The sequence below is a fragment of the Suncus etruscus genome, chromosome 11 (assembly GCF_024139225.1).
Source record: "Suncus etruscus isolate mSunEtr1 chromosome 11, mSunEtr1.pri.cur, whole genome shotgun sequence".
Classification (NCBI taxonomy): Eukaryota; Metazoa; Chordata; class Mammalia; order Eulipotyphla; family Soricidae; genus Suncus; species Suncus etruscus.
This window is the reverse complement of record NC_064858.1, coordinates 22,591,633-22,616,587: the sequence shown is the minus strand read 5'-3', so window position 1 is coordinate 22,616,587 and position 24,955 is coordinate 22,591,633. Positions and strand designations below refer to the sequence as shown.

At 39.9% G+C, this 24,955-nt stretch overlaps 1 protein-coding gene across 1 annotated transcript in view; it reads right to left on the bottom strand.

Moving 5' to 3' along the window:
• Positions 1–24,955, bottom strand: part of ITPR2 (inositol 1,4,5-trisphosphate receptor type 2) — a 458,186-nt gene that overhangs the window by 111,467 nt on the left and 321,764 nt on the right. Inside the window, 3 exon segments of the mRNA XM_049783873.1 lie at positions 11,087–11,209; positions 18,088–18,183; positions 22,962–23,072. Of these exon segments, the coding sequence (XP_049639830.1) occupies positions 11,087–11,209; positions 18,088–18,183; positions 22,962–23,072 (330 nt within the window).

Genomic DNA, 24,955 nt, shown 5'->3' with positions numbered 1-24,955 from the left:
TACTCCTGACTATGCACTCAGAAATTGCTCCTGGCTTAGGAAACCATATGGGATGCTGGGGGATAGAATCGCAGTGTGTCCTAGGCTAGCGCTCGCAAGACAGATGCCTTACTGCTTGCGCCACCACTCTGGTTTTGATCTTTTTTTGTACGTTCTTTTTTAATGAGAATTAAAATAACTAATTAATTAATCTCTTTTTTGAATGATAATTCAAAGTTGCTATAATGAGGATCCTCATAAGAACAACCGATTTAAAAATGTATGCAAAATATTTGAACGTTTATCCACAATTTTCACCCTGAAAAATTGTGAGAACAATGGGAAACTGTAGCTGACTCCTTCCTCCCCTCCAGAGCACCTTTGCGATCTCCATGCTCAACTCTCCTGTGATCCATCTTCCCCCACCATGTGTGCCCATCCCAAGCCTCAGCAGGAGACAATTTCGGAACATAAAGCTCAGTGACTTATCAGTGTTCTAGTGTTAAACCTTCATATCTCTGTTACAAACAGACAAAAGCCACAATCTGGACTCGCCTTTTTCTTTCCCCATCAAGGCAGGAGCCCACCGGAGGGTCCAGCCTGTGTACTCTTTCTATGTGAAACTTGGATCCTACTCCAGCCTCCTTATAGCGAACACCCATCGGACACTTTAATCCAAGCTCAATGCTTTCCCAGATCTTGACTTCCATACTGGTTTTTCCAAAACCAAAGTTAGCTTTGAAAAAACACATCTAGAAATGCTCGGATGGCTCAGCTAACTGGCCTTGTGGGGCATTGAGTAGTATCTAATTGACTTCATAACTGCATTAATTGTATTGTTCAAATGTTTGAGTTTTTCACATTTGTTATGTGTTATAAAATGAATTTTTTTTTAAATGAACGTTCGGGCCCGGAGAGATAGCACAGCAGCGTTTGCCTTGCAAGCAGACGATCCAGGACCAAAGGTGGTTGGTTTGAATCCCGGTGTCCCATATGGTCCCCCGTGCCTGCCAGGAGCTATTTCTGAGCAGACAGCCAGGAGTAACCCCTGAGTACCGCCGGGTGTGGACCAAAAACCAAAAAAAAAAAAAAAAAATGAACGTTCATATCTCAAAATTATACACAAAAGTCAATTCCAAATGAATTAAAGACCTTGATATCAGACCTGGACCCATAAATTATTCAAAGGAAATAGAACCCTGCATGACATCAGATTCAGAGGTATCTTCAATGATTCAATACCAGTGGCTATGCAAATAAAAGCAAAAATAAATAAATGGAACTACCTTATATAAAGAAGCTTATGCAGTGCAAATAAAGGATGTTGGGGAGAGAATATCTGCCAACTATCCACTTGACAAGGGTTAATTTCCAAGATATATAAAGTAGTAATAAACCATATGAAGAAAATAAAAACTATCATTCCTATAAAAAAAAAGAGGGGGGACAGTGAGGTGGCGCTAGAGGTAAGGTGTCTGCCTTGCAAGCGCTAGCCAAGGAAGGACCCCGGTTTGATCCCCCGGCGTTCCATATGGTCCCCCCAAGCCAGGGGCAATTGCTGAGCACTTAGCCAGGAGTAACCCCTGAGCATCAAATGGGTGTGGCCCAAAATACCCCCCCAAAAAAAGAGGGGGAGAAGAGATATACAAAGGTTTCCTCAGATAAAACAGAAAAAAATGTTCCCTTATTATTAATCACCAGAGAAATGCAAATAAACAGTGAGATTCCACCTCATACAGTGAGACTGGTGCACATCACAAAGAATGAAAACAATCATTGTAGGTGTGGATGTGGGGAAAAGGAACCCTCATCCACTGCTGGGGGAATAGCAACTAGACCAGCCTTTCTTCAAAACAAAATGGACACTTCTCAAAAAACTAAGAATTGAGTTTCTGTGTGACCCAGAAATTCCACTTTGGGACATCTGTTTCAAGGAGCCAAAAACTCTACTCAAAAAAGACATTTGCACTCCTGCATTCATTGCAAACCTATTCACAATGGAAAAAAATCTGAAGAAAAAAAAAAGTGCCCAGCAATAGTTGACTAGATAAAGAAACAATGGTCTATATGCATAATGAAAGACTAGCACAAAATCATGCAAGGATGTTATGTGAATGGAACTAAAGAGGGTCATTCGCACCGAGAGAAGTCACCAGAAGAATGGGGAGACACAGAATAATCTATCTTGTATGTGGTATATAAAACCCATAGTAGGGGCTGGAGAGAAAGCACAGCAGTAGGGTGTTTGCCTTGCATGTGGCCGGCCTGGGAAGGACCCAGCTGGATTCCTGGCACCCATATGGCCCCCCAGCCTGTCAGGGGCAATTTTTGAGTGCAGAGCCAGGAGCGACCCATAAATACCACTGAGTGTGGCCCAACAACCAATCAATCAATTTATCAATCAATTAATAAAGTTAAAAAAAATAAAACCCATAGTAAAGGAGCAATAAATGGCCCAGAGCAACAGAATCTAAGATCTGGTCTACAGAATGAAGCTTGCCAGGGCAGTGAGATGGGAGTATGAAGGGGTGGTGGTGGTGGTCATGAAATGAACCATTGAGGGAAGGCAAGGACACACCCTGAGGCAGAAAGTAAAGGGAAACATTGCTTCAGTAGTAACTCTGGTTTTGGAATCATTTGAGAACTAGGAGATGGCTTAAAAGCTGGTGTCCATGCTATGCATACTTAAAGCCAGAGTTTGGTCCCTGGCAGTACCTCCCACCATGTTACCCCATCACCTCCAGCATGGTCCTGGTGGTACCCCGCACTGCTGGGCCTGAGCAATCACACAGAATTGGATATGGGATTCCACCAATATGCAACAGGAAATGCTGTTGCCCTGATGAAAAGATAAATAGAAGCAGCTCTGCTTAGAGGCTGAGGCTCCCCTATGAGAATCCATGGACACAGCTGAAGTCAGAGCAAAAGTCGGCAAAGTCTTCTCTGCACTCAGTTCCCCCAGATCCTCTAATAACTGTCACTAGGAGATAAACACATATCTACCAGCAGTGGCAGGCAGAAAAATAATTGTTTCCACTGGACTAAGCTGCAAGATCCCTAGCCAAACTAACAATTACACTGTCCAATTTTAATTTCTTTCCTGAGCTGCATGCTTTATAGCTCCAATTATCCATGTATTTGAGGGGTCATATAAATGGCAATAATCCTGATTCCTTGTTGCTTGGTGAAAGATATATAAGGCTGATTACAGAATTTAAACTTCTTGTGCGTAAGTATATAGTTTTTGTGAGAAATAATTCTTTCTTTTTTATGAAGATTTCTGGGAATCATATTTAGCAATTTACTACTTATTAAGAGGCCATGTCATACATGAAATAAAGGATAATTCTAAGTGATATAAGTATGCAATGTGAAACTGTGTATGTGGTTCTGGATGAATGTGTACATGTTTGTTAAAAATAAGGAAAAGATGTTATCTGGAAATGAATGGGGAAATAAGGTAAATGGGTATTAGTTTGGATCTTAAGGAAAATTACGCAGTACTTGATGAGCTGTAAGAAGAGGAAGTGTCTTGTGAGTTCAGAAGTGAGATGGCCTTATTAATAACAACACTAAGAAAAGTAAATGGAGGGCCAGAGCAGTGGCGCAAGCAGTAAGGCTGACGTCAGCCTTGCCTGCGCTAGCCTAGGACAAACTGCAGTTCAATCCCCTGGTGTCCTATATGGTCCTCCAAGCCAGGAGTGATTTCTGAGTGCTTAGCCAAGAGTAACCTCTGAGTATCACTGGGTATGTCCCCCCCCACCCCCAAAGAAGTGATTGGCACTTGGGAAAAATAGGTGCAGTGTGCTGACAAGATCAGCAGAGGAGTGAAATAACACTAAAGAGTAAGTCCACAGAAACTGATGATATTTTTGGATAGCCAGAAAGCTGTACAAGTTTTGTAGGATTCTATTAAGATGCTCTAGTACTTTATAACATGGAGGTATTAACAGCTCATACGCACTTTAGTAAGAAATGATTCAGCCAGTAGAAATCCTGTTTAAAGTACAGGCGATGGTGAGGTGGTGAGGAGGGAGATTTGGGACATTGGTAATGGGAATGTTGTACTGGTGAAGGGGGATGTTCTTTACATGACTGAAACTCAACCAAATTCTGTTTGTAATCAAGGTGTTTAAATAAAGATATTAATTAAAAATATATACATGCTATTTATTACAGAGAATGACAAGTTTACATGCCAGCAACAATGAATAAGTTTTACTGCATAGCTTATCTGTACTATTTTAGGATTCTTATATTTTGATATTGGTCATTTTAACTGACATAAAGTGATTGCATTTTTTGATATAATTGATTTTATAAAAAAATAAAGAAATGATTCATCCAAACAGTTCTCAAGCATCTATCATATGTTAATACTGTAGTTGACATAAGGAACAGAAAAAAAAGTCATATTTCTGTACAAGAAATTTATACTCCAATGGGAAAAATCATCAGTATTAATCACAATATAATGATAATAAAATATTCTTAGTCAGTTCTTTAAATAAAATACTTAAACTATAAAATATCAAGATTTTAAAGTATATCACATCCTGGTCAGTTAGTGCTTCAACATGTGATCAGTGCCTACTATGACAGCCATCAGTTATGGAACTCGAATGATCAAGATTCATTTCATCTAAAGATGTCTGTGGATTCCTCACAGAATAGGAACAGAGTGACAGCACAGAAGGAGGACACTGGCTTTGCAGGCAGACAACCCAGGTTTGACCTCCAGCACCTCATATGTGATCCCTCAATCATCATCAGGAGTGATCCCTGAGTGCAGAGCCAGGAGTAAGCCCTGAATACCAGGTATGGTCCAAACAAACAAACAAAAAAGATTCCTACCACAATGATCCCACAGAAGTTCCATTTGGTAAAATATCTGTGGTGTTTTTTTGCCGAAGATGTTGCCTTGTTCGGGATGTACTTTTGCCTTGATACTCAGGAATCACTCCTAGTGGGGCTCTGGGGCCTTGTAGATAGTCTTTTCCATATACAATGTCACCAACCCAAGGCTCAACAGTCAAGCTGCTTTAGACATACTGGAAAGTGAGATCCAGAGTTCGCAATGCTTCCTCAAGATATCTGCAGTCATACTAAGTGGACCCAGAATGGAGTCACAGCTTCTCTCACCCTGTCCAGCCCTGATTGATGCTCACATTCTGAATGTGACCAAGTGCCCCATGACACTCACATGAGTCCTATGAGCCCGCCCCTACCTGCTGTTTCCACAAACTTGACACTGTCATTAGATGTGAATCAACACTTGAATGGAGCCTTTTAAACATTTCTGCACCATGACACAGAGAGCTGATAGAATCAAATGCAAACCCAGATCACTGGACATGAGAGGAAAAAACAGAGTAATCAACAAGACTCAATAAAATCACCCAGAACACAAAAAAAGCTCCTGAGTTAGGGCCACGGGTAGAACTCAAAGGATGGGACTTTAGGTCTGGTGTGTAGGAGGTTCCATATCTGTTCACTGTTACTCACAACATGGCCAGGTCCCCTTGACCCCACACCACAGCACAGCCGGTCCCTACCACCTCACAGTATGGCCAGGTGTTCTCCAGGTAGCAGAGCACCTGAACATGCCACTTGGCTTGGTCTGGGTTCATAGTCTGGCTGAGTTTCACTGGGAGTGGCTCTGCGGCCCTGAACACTGCTTGGGTCTCCCTCCTTCTGCCACCAAAAAGTCATGACAAACACTGAGGCGGAATATTATCCTTAACTCAACATCACTATGCAGAGAAGAACCTCAACAGAAAAAATGGGAAAAACATATTTTCGAGCAATTTGCAGGAGAAACAGAAGTGACCACATAGCATGTTAAAAGGTGGTGATTTTTTTTTAGCGATCCAAAAGATGTGAATTAATGTTACTCTATTTTATCAATAACTCATCCATGGACTCAGGAGATAATTGCTGAGTGGTCACTATGTGCCAAACAACGTGAGTTTGAAAGAAACAGCATAAATGGTAATAATTTAGGATTCAGTGAGATGAAGAGCACCACACACTGTGAAAAACAATTTTATAAGATGCATCAGGAACTATGAACGAGTGACTGCCCTATGACCTAGTAATTAAACTTCTTGGAATTTATCCTAGGGAAATAATCAGTGTAGCCTGCAAAGCTTAATGTATGAGGATGTTAATCATCGCATAATTTATACTATCAAAAACATTAGAAACGTGAATGTCTAATAATAAGAAGTGATTAAATAAATTATGATACATTCAAATGACAAGCAATTATGCAGCCATTAATTATGCTTTCAAAGAGCATTTAGCGAGGAAGTGCTCATGAAAAAATGTAAAGCCTGTATTTAAAACATAATTTCATATAGCCAATTAAAGAGATCCACTCTCTCTTGTTTTATGAGCCAGGAATTTTTTTGCTCTCCAGTGGCTTGCTAACTTCTCCACATCCTGCAAAGCATTATAACATTTCTGCATATTCCTCCTAGTTCTAGTATAATTTTGGTTAAAATAAAAAAAGTGGGGGGGAACTCCTAAGTTCATTGAAACATAATTTAGAATAGTTCAGCCACACAGACAACCTAAGTACTGGTTGGGTAAAGGAGATGAGGTAGGTATATAAATGAGCCAAACCATATGTCCATACATGAGTTTCTATGGATTGTAAATATACTCCTATGTGTAAACAAGAGTATGTCTATAGCTTAGAAAAATAGCCATGTGTATATACATGTAATGTCTATAGACTAGAAACAGTCATGTGTATATATGACTAAAAATATAGTCATGTGTGCATATAAGAGAATAGAAACAAAGCCATGTGTATATGAACATGTCTACAGACTGGAAGTAGCATGTGTATATGTCTACATACTAGAAATATATCAATGTGTACATATATATCTATAGATCAAAAACATACTCAATGTATGTATGTATGTATAAACATACATACATATACTGGAATATGTATATATATATATATATATACAGGCTGTAACTATACTGAAAACAGACCCATGTGTGTATATGCATGAACTGGAAAGAGGTGTGTGTGCACAAAGACATCACGTAGCAATGAGAGAAGGAATTCTGCCACTGTGAGAACTTGAATAATCTGGAGGGCATTGGGCTCAGGGAAACAAAGCAGACAAGTGACTCTATGATACCATTTCAAGGTGAAATGTGAAAGTGTCAAACTAAGATTCAGGCAGCAGCTTGAGTGACATGCCTTGACAATGACATGCCCTAGGCTCATCCCTGGCAATACATGTTCCTCACCCCTGCTGACCCAGCACTGCCAAGTGTAGTCCTGGCAACCTTGAGCAACAGAGGACCTGAGTATCATCATGGTTGGTCCCCACCAAAAAAAGAAAACCCAAAATATCACACTCAGAGAACAGAGCACAGAGGCTCCCAGGGCCAGGAGGTGGGGTCACTGGCAAAAGTTTCTATGTTAGACTGAGGATGCTCTGCATCCTAGGGGGCCCCAGTGCACAGCTCAGCAACTGCCTGACTATACTGTGTGCTACTGGAGCACCGCTCAAAAAACAGGTGTTCTTATGGCATCAAAGTGATGAGGACAAGGCTCAGGTCCAAGATATGATAAGATTAAACTACTGTTGTATGTCACAGAATCTGGGTATGAACACATCTCAGGACATCAAATGGGTCTCAGACAGAAACTTCTACCTGAAACCAGGGGACCCAGGATTGATGCCTAGTGAACCATACCCAGGGTTCACCCATGTTGCAGTGTGGGCAGAGGGTTTTCTAGAGAAAAATAAAAGCTGCAGAATATAAAAAGCACAACCGGCATGGGGAGAGGAAGTGGTGAGGTGCTGGGACAGTGCTCAGTACGACCAGGGTGAGGGGACAGGGCATTAAAGCCTGAGGAAAGTCTGTTATGTACCAAATCTTGAGAAGTCCCCTCTGTGATTTATTTATAGCTAATGTACAAGATTCTTACAAGAAGCATCTTTGTTTCTTGAGGCACGAACCACAGGAAGGGCCCAAAGGATGCATTGGCAGATAAAAAGCAGAACTGGCCCAGGACCATACAGAGAGTAACAGCAGAAATCGAAAGTCTTAGGGCACCAAAATAGACCATCTGTACATAAGATGGTTCCAGTCATACAATGAGGAAGCTGAGCGGTAGTTTTGGAATTACTGAAATGCACAGTGGAGGGACCAATCTGTAGGGTGAGTGTGGGCAGAGCCAAAGGCTTCTGCACCCAGACAAATCAGGCCAGGAAGGCTCAGATTATGCACACAGCAGGCTGGGTCAGCAGGTATGCCAGAGCTTCTGTCATCCTCTGTCAATGAAAACAAGAAACCATCCCCTCCAACCCCCAAGAGGCTTCCTGGGGGAGGCCCAAGAAGTGCAGGAGATATTGAGTTTCCATCATCTATTCTGCACCCGTCTCCTTGTCTCCTCTTATTGCTCTGAAAAGGACCCTAGAAATCACAGATCCAATTACCACTCACAACCACTATACAAGACCCCAAGCATCTGGCACTCCTCACTGCAGATAAAGGCCTACCAGCACTTTCTCCTTTTTTGTGTTGTTTTGCTCACATTTGACCATTCTCAGAGCTTACTTCTCGCTCTGTATCCAGAGATCACTCCTATCAGGGCTCAAGGCACTTTAATGGTGTTCCAGGGATAAAACCTGGGTCAGCTAGGTCAAGGCAAGTGCCTTCTCACAATACTACCTCTCTTGTCCCCCAAATATTTTTGAATAATTGAGAACATGAGGGTAAATAAAATAATTTTTTGAATTGTACACTGTGTCAAAGATCAGGAATATAAGAGGGGGGAAGGAAGTTGGGGTCTCTTTTATGGTCTCAGAGTCAGGCTTTAGCTTTATTTGGGATCCACACAGTGTTCAGGGCTTATTCCTGGTTCTGCACTTAGGGATCTCTCCTCATAGGGCTCAGCATAAGTAGAATTCAGGAGCAAACCCCAACCAATTACATGCAAGGCAAGTGCTTTATCCACTACTATCATTCTAGCTTCTTTCTGAGAAATTAAGATACCTCGAATCTCTTCAGTCAGTGATTTCTAACTTCCTATTACCTTTTCATCTTCTGAACTATGAACTCTGCCTCGTGTGAAGATCCCTTCTCATCTTCAGATGTACTCAGCCCCTAGACACCTTCATAAACTCACATCTCCAGGTCACTGGTCTCTGTGGTCTTCATTCTCACCGTCTTTCCTGCCTCCTCTTTGATCTCATTCTAAGATGCCTGTCTTTGCATCTGCCTCAAAATGAACTGGCCTCAGGACCTTCATGCTTTTCTAGCCTACCTGTCACCACCCCTATCCATTCTGAGACTCCTATGTAAGCTTCTTCAAGAATGTAGAGTGGTCTGGACCAAACATCCACCTCCCTGTGGATCCCAGGGCTGACTCAACTGGCCTGTAAGTGCATTACTGATCACAGAAACTTCTGCATACAGAGCTGGGTTGGCATTCAAGTCAAGGCTGAGGGAGTGGTTGTGTTCCCCACTCCCACCCACACATGCATACTCCTGCTCTCCCTCTGCCTCACCTCTTGGCTGACTTTCTTCATGACAGCACTTTTCTGTGGAACCCCTTGGCTGCTGATATAGGCTGACACCACATTTCTACTCGTCCTGCCTGATTCATGTCTTGGTCCCACTCACTCCTTTTCTTTTGCTGGAATCAGTTCCCAGCACCTGTTTCAGAAGTCTCCTGCACATGCCACCTTCTCTATACTCTGATCACCCCTGGACAATGTGTTGATCTCAGTTCTTGCTTCCCAATACCCCGTATCTCCTTAGTCTCTGGGATGACACCCTGCACTATTGCCCTCCTTGTTCAGTCTGTATGTTGATACCTTCTGCTACTCGGGCACCTCGGCTCCTTCTCGAGCTTCAGCTCCACTTGCTGTTGCTTCTGTGTCTATTTAAGCACTAACTCCTTGCCAGGAGACCCCAGTGAACCTGAGGAAAGGTCAGGTTCATGGTATCACAGTAAGCATGCAAAGGACCACAGAGAGAGAGGTAGATACCACCACACATGTGGTGCTAGGGAGACCTGATGGTGCTCCCACTGTTCAGGAAGCCCCCTTCCTAGCCACAGATGCTGAGGTTTTATAAGCCACAAGCTTGAGGCATGGCTGTGTGGTCTCTTCCCCACCCCCGTTACACCAGCAGCTCTTGATGCCAGATGCTGATCTCCCTTTAATTCTGAGGAAGTTCAAGGGAATACCAATAATCATCTGGGGGATACTCCTGGTACTGGGAATCACTTTAGGCAGTGCTTAGGGACAATGTGGTAACAAAGATTCAAACTGTGCCTCCTTCCTGCAAAGCCTGCGCTCAACCTGTTAAATCATCTCTTCCATTCCAAATTTTGCCTTCTTTTTTTCTTAATTTTATTTATTTAAAGAAAATGCATCTCATAGTTGACATAGTTGATCATAATACATTTGTTTCCAGAAAAGTGAAAGCAAAATTACTGAAAAATAGAAAAGAAAAAATAAAATGGAAGAGTAAAGAAAAAAAATACAGTAACAAGCTCATTTGTAAAAATTATTATATCATCAATGAAGTTATTAAGACAAGGTATAGGTATTATACAAGGTATAATACAAGGCAGAAGGTTTAGTAAGCTCTTGTTGTTATATGTTCAGTCTGTTTACTTGGGGTGTTCCTTCAAATATGACAGCACCAAACAAACAAAGTTGTCCAGAAATTCAAAACTATGATAAAATTTTAGGAGCTGTAGAGCCTCCTGGAAGAAGTCCCAGTTCGAACATGGCAACTGTGTATGTGGGCATGGTTACAGCTGCCAGGTTTTCCCAGAAGGAAGATAAGGGGGAGGGTGCTCGCACTCATTCCAAAAAAGCCATGGTGATAATAGCCCAATAACTTGTGTACTCGGAATGAGGCTCAGCACTTATCATGGACCACGGCAGAGGCAGGCACTTTTGGAAGCTTGTCCTTCCTTATGGGACAGAGGAAAGGTGTTGAACATAGGAATAAAAATATAATTATAATTATATTATATAACATGATATTATATATTATACTAACAGACCATGACACAAGTGACCAGAAGAAAGAAGGGAACCAAGAGGGGTACCTGGTGAGCCAGGATGTACATGTTGTGTCCAACATCTTTGGGAGAGACTGCATCCTCTCTGCCTTCCTCATCCCCATGGTCACACTCCAGGCCCTGGTTGTAGGCATTCTTCATTACATCCACCTACAGGGAAAAGGAAGTGATGTCACCTTCCCAGGCCACAGGATGCTTGTGATACCTGGTTTATGACATGTCAGCACAGCCTTCCAAGGATATGCTCTTCATTCACATGAATATGGACATGCTTCAACATGGTCCCTATGTTCTTTGGAAATTTTTGCTTTTTGAATGTTAAATGTGGCCATGAATTAGGAGAACCTGGATTCTGACAAGCTACCTTTACTGACCAAGTGACCCAAAGATCACACGAAGGTAGGGCTGGGCACCAAAGACCCACAGGAACCATGACCATATCAGCATGACAGCAGTCATCAGAGTCAGCAAGAGCACAGGAGCCCTTTCACTTGGCTGATGGGCAGGCACTGTGGAGGCTCAGATAAAAGAGAGAGGGCAGGCCACAAGAGGCAATGGGGGATGGAACAAGGAGGCACTATCTTAGAGGGCAATCAGAAGGAAGAAGAAATATCTGAGAAAGTAATCAGATGGAAGAGGTAATAATTAGCAGGTAATCACATGGAGAAAACAGTATCTTAAAAAATAATCAAATGAATGAGGTAGTTTCTTAGAGGGTAATCAGATGGAAGGGGCAGTTTCTTAGAATCAGATGCAGGAAGGAGAATGTTAGCTGGTGATGGGATGAGGCAGTGAGGCTGATGAGATGAAGAGGAAAAAAGAGAAAAATGACCCATTGTGAAAACTATTGCTAATAAATTCACCTACCCTTTTGACTCTCTAACAATACAAGTCTGGTCTAAAGGCATGGTCCCTGGTCCCAAATGCAGCACATGCACAGTTGTGGTCACAGGTGAGAAAATGAGCCCCCAGACCCCAAGTGCTCCAGGCTGAGTTGGCCCAAGAGGAAGACAAAAATTGCAGCCTTAGGGAAAGAGTACAGCAGGGAAGGGTGTTTACTTTGTACACACACCCAACGCAGGTTTGATCAAATTCAGGTTTGATACCCAGCATCTTTTAAGGTCCTCCAAACCTGCCAAGAGTGATTCCTGAGTTCAATCAAAATTAACCCTTGAGAACCACATGATGTGATTAAAAAACAAAAATAAAACACGATAACAACAAAAACCTGTAACCTCACCATCAGCATTGGCTCCCTGCCTATACCTATGGTTTCCATAGCATACCCAGTCAGTCCTAAGGTGTGGACAGCCAGCACAAGAGTTCCAGCTTTCCTTTATTTCAATTCAACTCTCTGTCTAACTATGTAGATGCTTGCCCAGAAATGCACTCAGCACCTGATGTGATTGATATAAATATAGCAGAAACAGTGGCTTTGTGTAGAACTGGTATGCAGGGAGCCCATGTGAGTTCCACAGGCCTGTACCAAACCACATCTTCAGCCATAACCCTCTGCAAACCAGACATAATAAAGAAGCAGAGGAGGCCACCAAAACAAATGGGTGAAGATAATAATTCGGAAGGGTACCCCCAGAACCCACCAGCTCTGTGACTACCCAGATGATGGTTTGAATGTGGCAAAGGTGTTTAATAAACTAAAGATAATGACAGAACAGACCTACAACAAAGAAAGACAAAGCACGAGAGAGACAAAAAAAAAAAAACGGCAGCCAGAAATAACTAAACAAGAGCTTGATAGGCAAACTGAAAAACTCATTGGAAGATCTAAGAAGCAGAATGACAGGGGCCAAGGAATGACTCCATGTGCTAAAAAATAAACAGAAAGCAATTGATAAAGAACAGAAGATTGGGAGAAAGAGACTTCAAATAAATGAATAAAACATGTGAACTTGGGATAAGGAACAATATTTTAATTACAGGTGTCACTGAAGAAAAAAATAGAGAATCACTGGTCTGAGATAGTAGAGTTGAAAACTTTCCCAATCTGGCACTTGGGTTACATATGTTAATCCAATGGGGAGTTCTAAGCAAAATAAGCCCAAATAGGAAGAACTCTAGTACACTGTAATCAAAGTGTCAAGAACAAAGATAGAAAATTGCAAGAGCAGCAAGCTTAAAGAAGGAACTTATATATAAGGAATACCCTGTAAGACTCAAAACAGATCTATCAAATGAAACTCTATGAGCAAGAAGAGACTAGTTAGACATACAAACAAGCTGGATGCAAACGACATTCTGACAAAAATAGTTTATCCTGCTAGTTTATCCTTTTCATTCCAATACAAAAAAGATGACACAAAACTTTTCACATAAACAATTAAGGAAGTTCATAGCCATGAAATAAACTTTGCAAGATTCACTAAATGGTTTCCTTTAAAAGGCACGATAAACTTCATGAGCATTCACAATCCCTACAAAATAATGGTAAGAAATCGTTCTCAATAATCTTGCCTAGCTTTCATGTTAAACTGAAATTACTTATAAACTCTTCCCTTAGCCTCTAAAATAATTTCCCAAAGTCGGAATGTAGTCTTCCTCCCCACCCAGGCTGTGCATTAATTGAAGTTGTCTTGTGGCATTCTTTATAATGTCTCATATGCAATCTTTTTCCCACTTCTGCTCTCTGCACAGTCATTTTGCCTATTCCCACCAACTAAGAGACAAACATGCTCAGACTAGCTTGTGAAGTGAACAAGGTGTCTATGTTCAGTGTAGCTTTAAATTTATATTGAAATTGTCAGGCACAGATTTTGTCTTGTCATTTTGTTTACACACTGGGTTTTAGAGGTGGGGGAGAGTCAGTTTACTAAATATTCCATGTAATTCTACCCAAGTTTTGCCAAGCTGGAAACTTGAATCCTTTCTGTGTAATCTCCTTTTAATTCTAGTTTTCATAACCCAGGATCAGACTGTTGCTTTTGCAAAATGTATGTAGTGTCTTATGACTGGAGTTTACTTTGTTTTGTGGTATCGTATTTGTACTCCTTGTCAACAAATGATGTATATCTCCACTAAAAACACAATAAATAAATAAATAAATAAATAAATAAATAAATAAATAAATAAATAAATAAATAAAAACAAGCACAAAAAGTTAAATAATCTTGATTAATGTCAATGGTCTGAACTCACCAATCAAATGGCAGAGAATGGCTGGATGGATCAGAAAACTCACCCCAACTCTCTTCTGCTTACAAGAGCATACCTTTTAATGTCATTGCATTACACAGCAAACATGTGTTGCAAAATAAAAGGTTGGAAAACATCTTATGGGCAAGCAGTTTACAATCCCTCTGGGATAGACATATTGATATCAGGCATTATAGACTTCAAATTAAAAAGAGGCTATAAGAAACAGGAATGAATGAACATTCTTTTTTGGGGGGGATTTGGTTTTTGGGCCACAACTGTTGATATTCAGGGATTATTCCTGGCTATGTGCTCAGAAATTGCTCCTGGCTTTGGGATGCTGGGGGATCAAATTGCAGTTTGTCCTAGGCTAGTGCGGGCAAGGCAGATGCCTTACCACTTGTGCCACCACTCCGGCCCCATGAATGAACATTCTTTTTTGTTTGTTTGTTTTTGTTTTTGGGTCACACCCGGCAGTGTTCAGGGGTTACTCCTGGTTCTACACTCAGAAATCGCTCCTGGCAGGCTCAGGGGACCATATGGGATGCCGGGATTCGAACCACCATCCTTCTGCATGTAACGCAAATACCTTACCTCCATTCTATCTTTCCGGCCCCGAATGAACATTCTTAATGATCAAATGATCTATATCAAGAAGACTAACTCATTAACATAAATGTACCAGATAAAAACCATTAAAAATTTAAAGCAAATACTAGTAGATCTTAGAAAGATATTGTCAGCAAAAAAAAAACAACAACAAAAACACAGTAAAAGATTATAATACTTTCTCAACATTGGGTATACTAACTAGGCAAAAATATTAATAAGAAAATACTACCTTAAAAAAAGAAATGAAGAGATCAACCTAATAGACATATATAAAGCTCCCCATCCACCAAAGTTAACTAATATTCTCCCCAAATTCAGCTGGGACATCCTCCAGATGACTGGAACACAAAACAGGTCTCCATAAAATGAAGAGTATTAAAAAAAAAAAAACATATCGAGTGTCTCTCAGACCATGACGCTTTGAAAGCAGAAATTAACCCACAAAATGAAAACTGAGTAAAGTCAAATACTTGAAAATTAAACAACTTATTACTGAACAGTATGTCAAAGAAAAAGTGTTTTTTTTAATTCCTGGAAACAAATGAAAATGAAGACATAAGTTACCAGAACATATAGGCCACAGCAAAAATTATTCTAAGATGGAAGCTCATAGCAGTACAAATAGGCACCAGGAAAAAATAATAAATCAATAATCTGATCATATATCTTAGGAAAGAATGGCAGAGTTCAAAGAAAGCAAAAGAAAGGAAAAATAAAACAGAATAGAAATAAAAATAAAAATAAACAAGAAAAAGGGGTAAAGATCAATGAAACAAAGAGTTGGTTTTTCAAGAGTGACAAGCCTTTAGCTAGATTTATAAAGGGAATAGAGAGAAAACAGGTAAGTCTGGATTAATAATGAAAGGGGAGAAGTTACAGTAGATACGAAGAATAAAACAGATCATAAGAAATAACAATGAAAAATTTTATGCCATGAAATTGAAGAACCTAGAAGAAATGTTTAAAAGTCTAGAATCCTATTATCTTCCCAGACTGAATGAGGAGGAAACAGAACACATGAACAGGCCAACTACCAACATGGAAATAGGTAAACAAAAGTCTCCCACAAAAAAAGACAAGGTTCAGATAAGATCATTAGTGAGTTCTGTTAATGCTTCAAAGAGATTCCTCTTCCTATACTTGTTAAGATTTCCAGAAAAGCAAAAAGGAATTTTCCTGGATAGTTTCTATGAGACCAGGGTTACCCTTATATGAATAGCAGAGATATCATTAGAAGTTGATAGTACAAATAAATTTTTCTGAAAAGCATAGCTGCCAGCCTCAACAAATCTTGTGAACTGGATTCAATAAAACATTAAAATGGTTAAATGTCATGATCAAGTGGGATTTGTCTCAGGGATGCAAAGATGGTTTAATATATGAAAGTCAACCATTATAATATACCATTTTAATATGATACAGAGAAAGCACTCAAAACAATCCAAATACATGTATGAGAAAATCCCACAATAAAACAGGAATAGAAGGAGCGTTCCTTAATATATAAATATATATTATATACCATATATATACCATATATATGAATGTATATATATAGGTACTGGGGCAGGAGGGGCAGGAGACAGAAAGAGAGAGAAAAGGCCATTAACTACAAACCCATAGCTAATATAATACAAACTATGAGAAACTGAAGGCTTTCTATAAGATCAGACATATACCATAGTGTCTACTTCCACTACTATTACTCAACATAGCATCGGAAGTTCTTGCCAAAACAATTAAGCGAGAAAAAAATATTAAGGGATTCAAAGTGGAAACACAGAAATCAAACTATAATTACTTGTGGATAGCATGGTATTATATTTAAAACATTTGAAGAACTCTATTAAACATATCTAGAAACAATAAACAGATACAATAATGTGGCAGGCTATAAAGTCAGTATGCAGTAATTAAGTGATTAACATTAAAAATGACAATATAAAGAAACTGTGGTATATATGGAATACTATGAGGTTGTCAGGAAAAATGAACTGATGAAATTTTCCTATACACGGATGGACATGGAAACTATGCTGAGTGAAATGAGTCAGAGAGAGAGATAGACACAAAATAGACTCCCTCATCTGTGGAACTTAAGAAAAAAGTCAGTATGGTAAAAAAAAATACACAAAGACAATAGAGATGAAGTTTGAAAAGACCAGCCTATGATATGAAGCTTACCACAAAGAGTGGTGAGTGCAGTTAGAGAAATAACTACATGAACAACTATCATGAAATGGTAGTGAGCGAAAGAAATAGAATGCCTATCTCAAAGAGGAGGCGGGAGATGAGGGCATTGGGGTGGGAAGGTTACACTGATGAAGGGGGGTGTACTTTTTATGACTAAAAAACAACTACAAACATTTTTGTAACCATGGTGCTTAAATAAAAATATTAATTAAAAATTTTAAAAATAAAATGAAATGAAAATCTTGCCCAAAGCACTTTACAGATTCAACACAGTCTCTATAAAATTTCCCATGATATTATTTTTAAGAAAATAGATCAAATACTGGTAAATTTTATATAGAGTAATAGAACTCCCAAATAATGAAAGTAATAATGGGAGATCTTCTTTCTCCAACTTTAAATTAAAAAATTAAACTATAGTAATTAAAACAGTGTGCTAATGGAATAAAAGCAGACTTTTAGAATAATGGAACAAAATTGAAATTTCAGAACTGAGTTCACTAAGGGGAAAGGATAGGAGAGGATCATGAGACACTGGTGGAAGGAAAATTGTACTGTATTGGTGGGTGTGGGGTTAGAACACTTATTGCTCAAACAGTCCTATTAACAGTACTATAAATCACATTACCTAAAAATAAGTTAGGAAGGAAGGGAAATAGGGAGGGAGGGAGGGAGGGAGGGAGGGAGGGAGGGAGGGAGGGAGGGAGGAAGGAAGGAAGGAAGGAAGGAAGGAAGGAAGGAAGGAAGGAAGGAAGGAAGGAAGGAAGGAAGGAAGGAAGGAAGGAAGGAAGGAAGGAAGGAAGGAAGGAAGGAAGGAAGGAAGGAAGGAAGGAAGGAAGGAAGGAAGGAAGGAAGGACTATGTTTAGAGAGATGGAATCAATGAAGAGGACCCTAAAGACCCAAGTCACAGTTACTTTGGAGGCATTCTTCCTTGGCTCAATGTGTATTGCCAAGGCAGTGTAGGGAAAGTCACGCCCAAATCCCCCACTCTTCCTATTCCTGTAAGTCAGGCCAGTAGCTAGTCTCATTTTCAAGAATGCCCTGTTAACATGGCTTCCAAGTGTTTACTCACCAGTTCCCGGGGTCTCATGTTGAAAAGGATTCTTTCTGCATTCTCACTGTCGTGCCTGCTCTCCATGATGGCCAGCAGAAGCTTGGAGGCATTGTTCTAGGGAGAGAGAGAAAGTGAGTGAACATATATGCAAAGTCCAGCACTAGAAAGATTCAAGTTGGCTTAACCCCAATCCCAGGGGCATTCTTCTACACAAATTGATTTAAAACTACTAGATGCACTTGCTCCTGAATATTTTAAAATAGAATGTTTGACCTTTTTATTAGCACGGAATAGTGCTTATGTGAAATAAGCTGCAGGAGATACTAGAAATGCTGGCCAAAGTAAAGGTGTTTCTGACACAACAGTGACTTCATAAATAATGCATTTAAATACGGCAGTATTTCCTACACTATTCCCTAAATAGATATTTTAGGATGATATTTTTGATGGTGGTATAAACCCAGTTCAAGGAGATATTTTACAAAGACAGTAAGAAAAAAAGATAAAACAAGTTAGTACCATTATTTTTAACATGAAGCATCAATACATATAAACCAAAAACTACAAACTATTAAGAGCAATTAATAATAATTAGGAAAAATTAATCTATAAAATCTTAAGATTCTTGAGTTAGAGACAAATGTAAGCTCTGATCTGTGGCAACATAAAGTTTACCTGGTCCTATCTGGGTTGTAGAAAAACCCTATCTTCTACTGGTGTTTAATAGAGAATGAACAGTTTATGTTGAACTAATGTGTCCCAAATTGGTTTATAAATACACTGTCTCAAGCATTTTACCAATGGCTATCAGACTTATTTCTTTGGAGGTGAGGAACATCACCTGGTAGTGCTCAGGGCTTACTTCTGGCTCTGTGCTCATGGATCACTCTAGGCAGGGTTCAGAAGACCCCATTTAGATCTGGGGATAAAATTGGGGTCAGCCAAATGCAAAGTCAGAGCCTTACCCTCGTACTACTTCTCCAGCCTCTCAAGCATGTCTCTGACACTGTCCATCTATAACCTCCTGGGAGTGAGGGGAATGGTCAAAGAATTTCAAGTACACTTGCCACCCAGAAACCAGGGGCTCGATGTGGTTTGGGGAGGAGTTCTGTTCTGCTGGGGTTTCACAAGCAGTGCTGTACAAGTTGTGCAGAAAAGCAAAATGATAAAAAAAAAGTAGCATGAAAGTACTGTGGTATTCCTTTAATCTGCATTGAGATTCAAGTTAGGCCTCACTGACAAACTCTGGGAGCAGCACAAGGAAAGCAAGTTGGGTGAGCTCAAACTAATGCTCACTGACCCCAACTTCACATGGGATGGGAGTGGGAGTTACAAAGGCGTAACCTGAAGTGGTGCTCAACATAGTCAGACTTGTACCGCACACATTTTGTTGACCTTATGCAGTTAATTTCATTGAATTTTAGTGCCAAATTTTATTCAATTATTCAGGCAAATCTAAATACTCATCAGGCGAAGTGGCATTGTTTTCTTTTGTCTATTTTCAGTTGTTACAGATGTTTACCAGTCCTAAAATCTATTTTTCTAAACTAGCATCCTGCAGAATAAAAAAATCTATTAAATAAGGCTTCCACATTACTAGAGAGCTGAAATCCTTTGGGTGATCTGAATTGAGTCGGTGGAAAGCAGAGCGCGAAACCGCTGGCAGGGACAGCATCTCAGATGAGCCTCCAACAGCTGAACTGCTACACAATCACTCACAGATGTGTGTCACTGGAGAGGTGGCATTTCCTAACCAATCTTATTTCTCATATTTTAATGGAATGATAAAAAGCTTGCAAGTGACTTATTGAAATCCAAATTAATTTGAAAGGAAAAAGACCATATTTCAAGAAATCAAAAATGTGCATGACAATTTTCTTCCACAGAAGCTAAAGTTTTTGAAAAAGTATTGATCACTTATAAAGCTGGCACTCTACAGTCACCAATTAGTTAGGACATGTGACATATATAAAGCAAAGGTCAGAATATATATAAATATATGGAAATTTTCATAGGACTAATAAATGAGTGCATTGAGTAAATTAGGGGCAAATGTCAAAAAACAGAACCCTAACATTTTGTTTATTTATTGGGTTTTGGGTCACATGTGGTGGTACTCAGGGCTTACTCCTGATGGGCTCAAGGGACCCTAGGGTTTGGTAGGCATCAAACTCAGGTCAGCCCCACAGAAGGCATATACCCTACCTCGCTATACCTACTTTGATATAGCAAATTATTGATTGGTACCAATCCTAATATTTTTAGCATGAACTCTCGGAGTTTTAGAAAATTGATCATGAAATGCACCAAACCAAGGAATCCCATAAAATATGTGACAATATATCATTCTGTCTTATAAATATTGCTCTCGTATTTGTCATTTTATGTATGTATGTGTGTATATATATATATATATATATATATATATATATATAGTCTCCTGGAATGTTTAGAAAGACACATACATGATCCTTATTCTATGCGCTAAATATTTCAAATCAAATCAAATCAATTCATTCCATTTTGTACAAACTATTTTGTCCATCTGCCACATTTTGAAAAGGTATCTGTAAATTGTGCTTAACTACATAAATGAAATTGTAAGTGATTTTTTTCAAAACAGCATTTTCTACTGAATAGTAAATTATGTAGGTGCTGTGATGTCAGACTTATCACTCAGCATTTCTCATAAGTCTGAACTATTGCTTCTGCCTGCTGCTGCTTATTTGAAACCAATGAACAGCCCAGTTTTCCTCCTGTTAAGTTATACTCAATAAAAATGAGGTTTTAAGGGGTAGTCTTTAGACAAGTAAAGGGTTTAAGACCCCTGGGATAGAATTGATGACATGATGCTAAGTGAAATAAGACAGAGAATGACAAATATATATGATCAAATTAAATGGAAAGAATTTAAAAGTGAGAAGTAAACTCACAGCTCCAAAGTGGATTGGTGGGGGGGGGGAGACACTGAAAGGTAGAAAAGATGAGAAGATGGACTAAAGGCACAGGAGAAATCAATCCTGGGGCTGCCACTCACCCCAATCAAGGATGATAGCAGACCACACTGAATATGTGAAAGGTACTGTCCAGAAATCAGGTCTGAAAGTTCTCATCCTGACATAAATATGTCACTGTATGTGGAGGGTTTGAGCAGACCTTCATGATCACTCAGTAGAATATACCTAAAACAGTGTCTATGTCAACAGAATTCCATAAAAGAATTTCAAAAATCAAAGATCCAGATAGCTATATTTTCTGTCTTTCCCCTTTCTTATATTTTGGGTTTTTTTTCCCCAGGGGGAGACCCAAACAACCCATAGCATGTCTGGGGACCAGTCTCAGTGATGCTCAATATACTGAGTCTGCTGTTCCATTTTGAGAAGTTTGAAGCTCAGAGTTGCCTGGCGCCTGTGGTACTGGGTGCTCAGCTGGCAGAGCAGTGCCCGGGACCAAAGCAAGTGCCCCTGACCCTTGTGCCATCTCCCAACACCCCCTATATGTGCTACTAGGGAAACCTGCTAGCAATAAAGAAAATGCTATGAGCTGAATGCACATTAGAGCCACCTCCATTCCATACCACAAGAGCAGAGACCCAACGCACACACCTATGGTAAATGAACACTGGGCAAAAACACAAGTGCACCTCTTCCATCGACAGAAGCATTTGCTTATTACATGCCATGAGCAACATCCTCTTCTGTGTAGGAAATAAGTATATTCTGCTATATCTAATTTATATTTATAAACATACTGATAAAATTTTCATTTATAGTCATGGCCATAAATTTGCCTGCACAAGATCAGTTAATTACATTTGCCATGATACTGGAGAGATGTCTTTACAACAAATTTTTTTGGTTTTTGGGTCACACCCCGAGTGGTGCTCAGGGGTTACTCCTGGCTGTCTGCCTCAGAAATAGCTCCTGGTAGGCACGGTCCCTGGTAGGGACCATATGGGACACCGGGATTCGAACCAACCCTACCTTTGGTCCTGGATCGGCTGCTTGCAAGGCAAACGCCGCTGTGCTATCTCTCTGGGTCCCTACAACAAAATTTTTAACATGATTTAACATTTATTCTCAACACTAAACACAATTATGTAGTCTACTCAATAATCAACTTCATTAACACTATTAAGATTCTGCATATGAGGGATTTTTATAGTTTACAGTATATAGTCACTTGTCAATTTTCATTTGAACATTGCAGATGTTATCTTGAATAACCCTGCGTTCCTGAGCTGTGACAAATAGATGGCAAGAAAGTTTGTGTGTAGTTTCATTTAAAGGAAGTGTGAAATGGCTTATAATATTTTGGGGAAAGTATGATTCTAATGTAAAAGAAAACAACTGTAGAGGGAAGAGAGCCATAAAGTGGCAACTCAGCCTGCCCCTGTGATTCCAGACTCTCATTAATTCTGAGTTGCTAGATAGAATTGTGTAGTGAAGAAGAATTAAAAACATGTGGAGCAGTGACCGCTCAGCACCTTTTGCTCCCTTTGTAATGAAAACTATAAAATAAAAACAAAAGCATAGGAACAAAATGTGTTCTTGAAAGAACTTCCAATAAAGGACTTCCAACCGAACATGACCTCAAGGCTGCTGATTTGCCATTTTAGCTGGTATTTGATTTTTTTTTTTCCCCTGCAGCACTGGGCATTGAACTCTGAGCCTCACACATTCGAGAAATGCCTCCAACCAGTGTGTTACACCCCTAGCCTATGGGGAATTTACTGAGTTCTGTGCTTAACTTTCCTTCTCAGCTCATACAGTAGTGGAAAATATAAAAGCATCTGGACTTTTTTAAGAGAGACTTGAAGACTGAGAGTTAATCAAGGTGAAGGGACTTTGACAGAGACAGTGAGCTCTTATTCAAGCTAAGACTTACTCTACCTTTAGTTGGAGCACCAGGTCCATTCGGTATTTACCAAGAGGATTTATGTCATTAAGAATCAAAGCAATGATGATATCAATTCCATTAGATTCATGAGTTGCAATACAAGTCTGGAAAACAAATGTTTGTCAGAGAATTTTCTATTCACCATGTGAATAATAGAAATCATGAGACACATGCTAGAATCGCTTTAGCTTTGGGACCTGTAATATATAACAATTAAGATTCAACTGTAAGAGCAAACCAATGATAAGTCAAACATTTATCTTTCACTCATTCTTTTGCCCAAATTCTATGAATTGATTCATGTTGACTAGGTAGTTTTGTATTAGGAACACAGAGAGAAAGACTGTGAAGCAAGGAATCACTTTTTTAAATAGAAATTTCAAAGAATGCTGGTTAAGTTAAATACTCTTTCAATCAATACATTTTAGATGTTTTACAACATAGCAGTTCATTCGGGGCCGGAGAGATAGCATGGAGGTAAGGCGTTTGCCTTTCATGCAGGAGGTCATCGGTTCGAATCCCGGCGCCCCATGTGGTCCCCTGTGCCTGCCAGGAGCAATTTCTGAGCCTGGAGCCAGGAATAACCCCTGAGCACTGCCAGGTGTGACCCAAAAAAAAACAAAAAAACAAAAAAAAAAAACAACATAGCAGTTCATTCAAGGTATAATTCTAAGGTCTATTTTAGCGAAGAGAACATGTTATTTTGGAAGCTTAAGGCACTAGCTTTACAAACACAATTCAGAAACAGATTAAAAAACCTGAATGTGCTGCTAATTACCTCTATCTGAGTGAAAGTGAAATTGGAGCATGCCCTGGAGTCAACAGACAGAACACATGCAGGCACCCTTGAGGTTTTGGGGACACCCTATCAAATATGATGCTGAGGGCAGAGTTCAGCTGATTCCTAAAATTTCAGTGACTTTTAAAGGCCTCTTGATTAAGGGTATTTCTAAAACATCCTGTGAGAGAAATTCAATAAATACTGTGAGCCTTGCCATCTACCATGTGAGGGTACCCAACTTATCTCAGGTTACAGAACTCATAAACCAGGAAGGCTCCAGAGGACTTCTTGTGACAATGAAGCATCAGCATCAAGGGACTTGAAAAATTCGAAGGCAAGTGAATCACAGGAAGACGAGGCAAGGCAAGGTAACTGGAAGAGGGCTGTTATTTTTCAGAGTTTTATTCCTCCCTGTATATGAGGGAATCAGGAATTCCTGGGACAAAGGAAAGGATTTTTTATCCACCCACTGTCCTTCCTGAAGCTTCTCTGCTGAAGCTGCAGGGAATCAATCTGCAGGTGGGTCACAGCTGGGATTTCCTGGCCACCTCCCTTCCCTCTTTATGTCCTCCTGCACGAACTTCAGGGACAAGCTGTACTAGAGGCTGTGTGGGCTCATGTTGTTTTTATTCCTTGCCTTTCCTTTTGGAGTTTACCTGAAGATAAATCATGGCCTAGAAACAATTTCATCAACAGCTGTTTTTTTCCAATTTTTCTGACCAAGAAAATGAAATAAAATATAAAGCAAAAAAAAGTGAGGGTAAAATTTACTAACCCTTTATTATGTCACAAGTTTATTGTGGGAGAGAAGTGTTACCCCAGAGTCATTTGTGTAGGTAACTGCTTTCATTCTAAGTGCCTATGAATGCTTGTGTACAAATACGAATATGCTTGTGCATATATACCATATTTTCCGGCGTTATAAGACGACTTTGAAACAAAAAATAGTCACCGAAAATCGGGGTCGTCTTACACGCTGAGTATATCCGAAAATGATTCAATATGCCGCTAAACCAAAACAAACAAAAAAAAATCAGGCCACCAAGTTTCCAAATCTCTTTCTTGGGGGCTCCCAAACAGTATTCAGGAGATCTGGGGGCCACTTCTGGCAAAACCCAGCTAATCGTGTTGGTGGTTCAGTGCTAGAGTCTGAGGATGGGGTGTTGTTTGGTTCATGTAGTGGGGGAGATTAACTGACAGCATCAG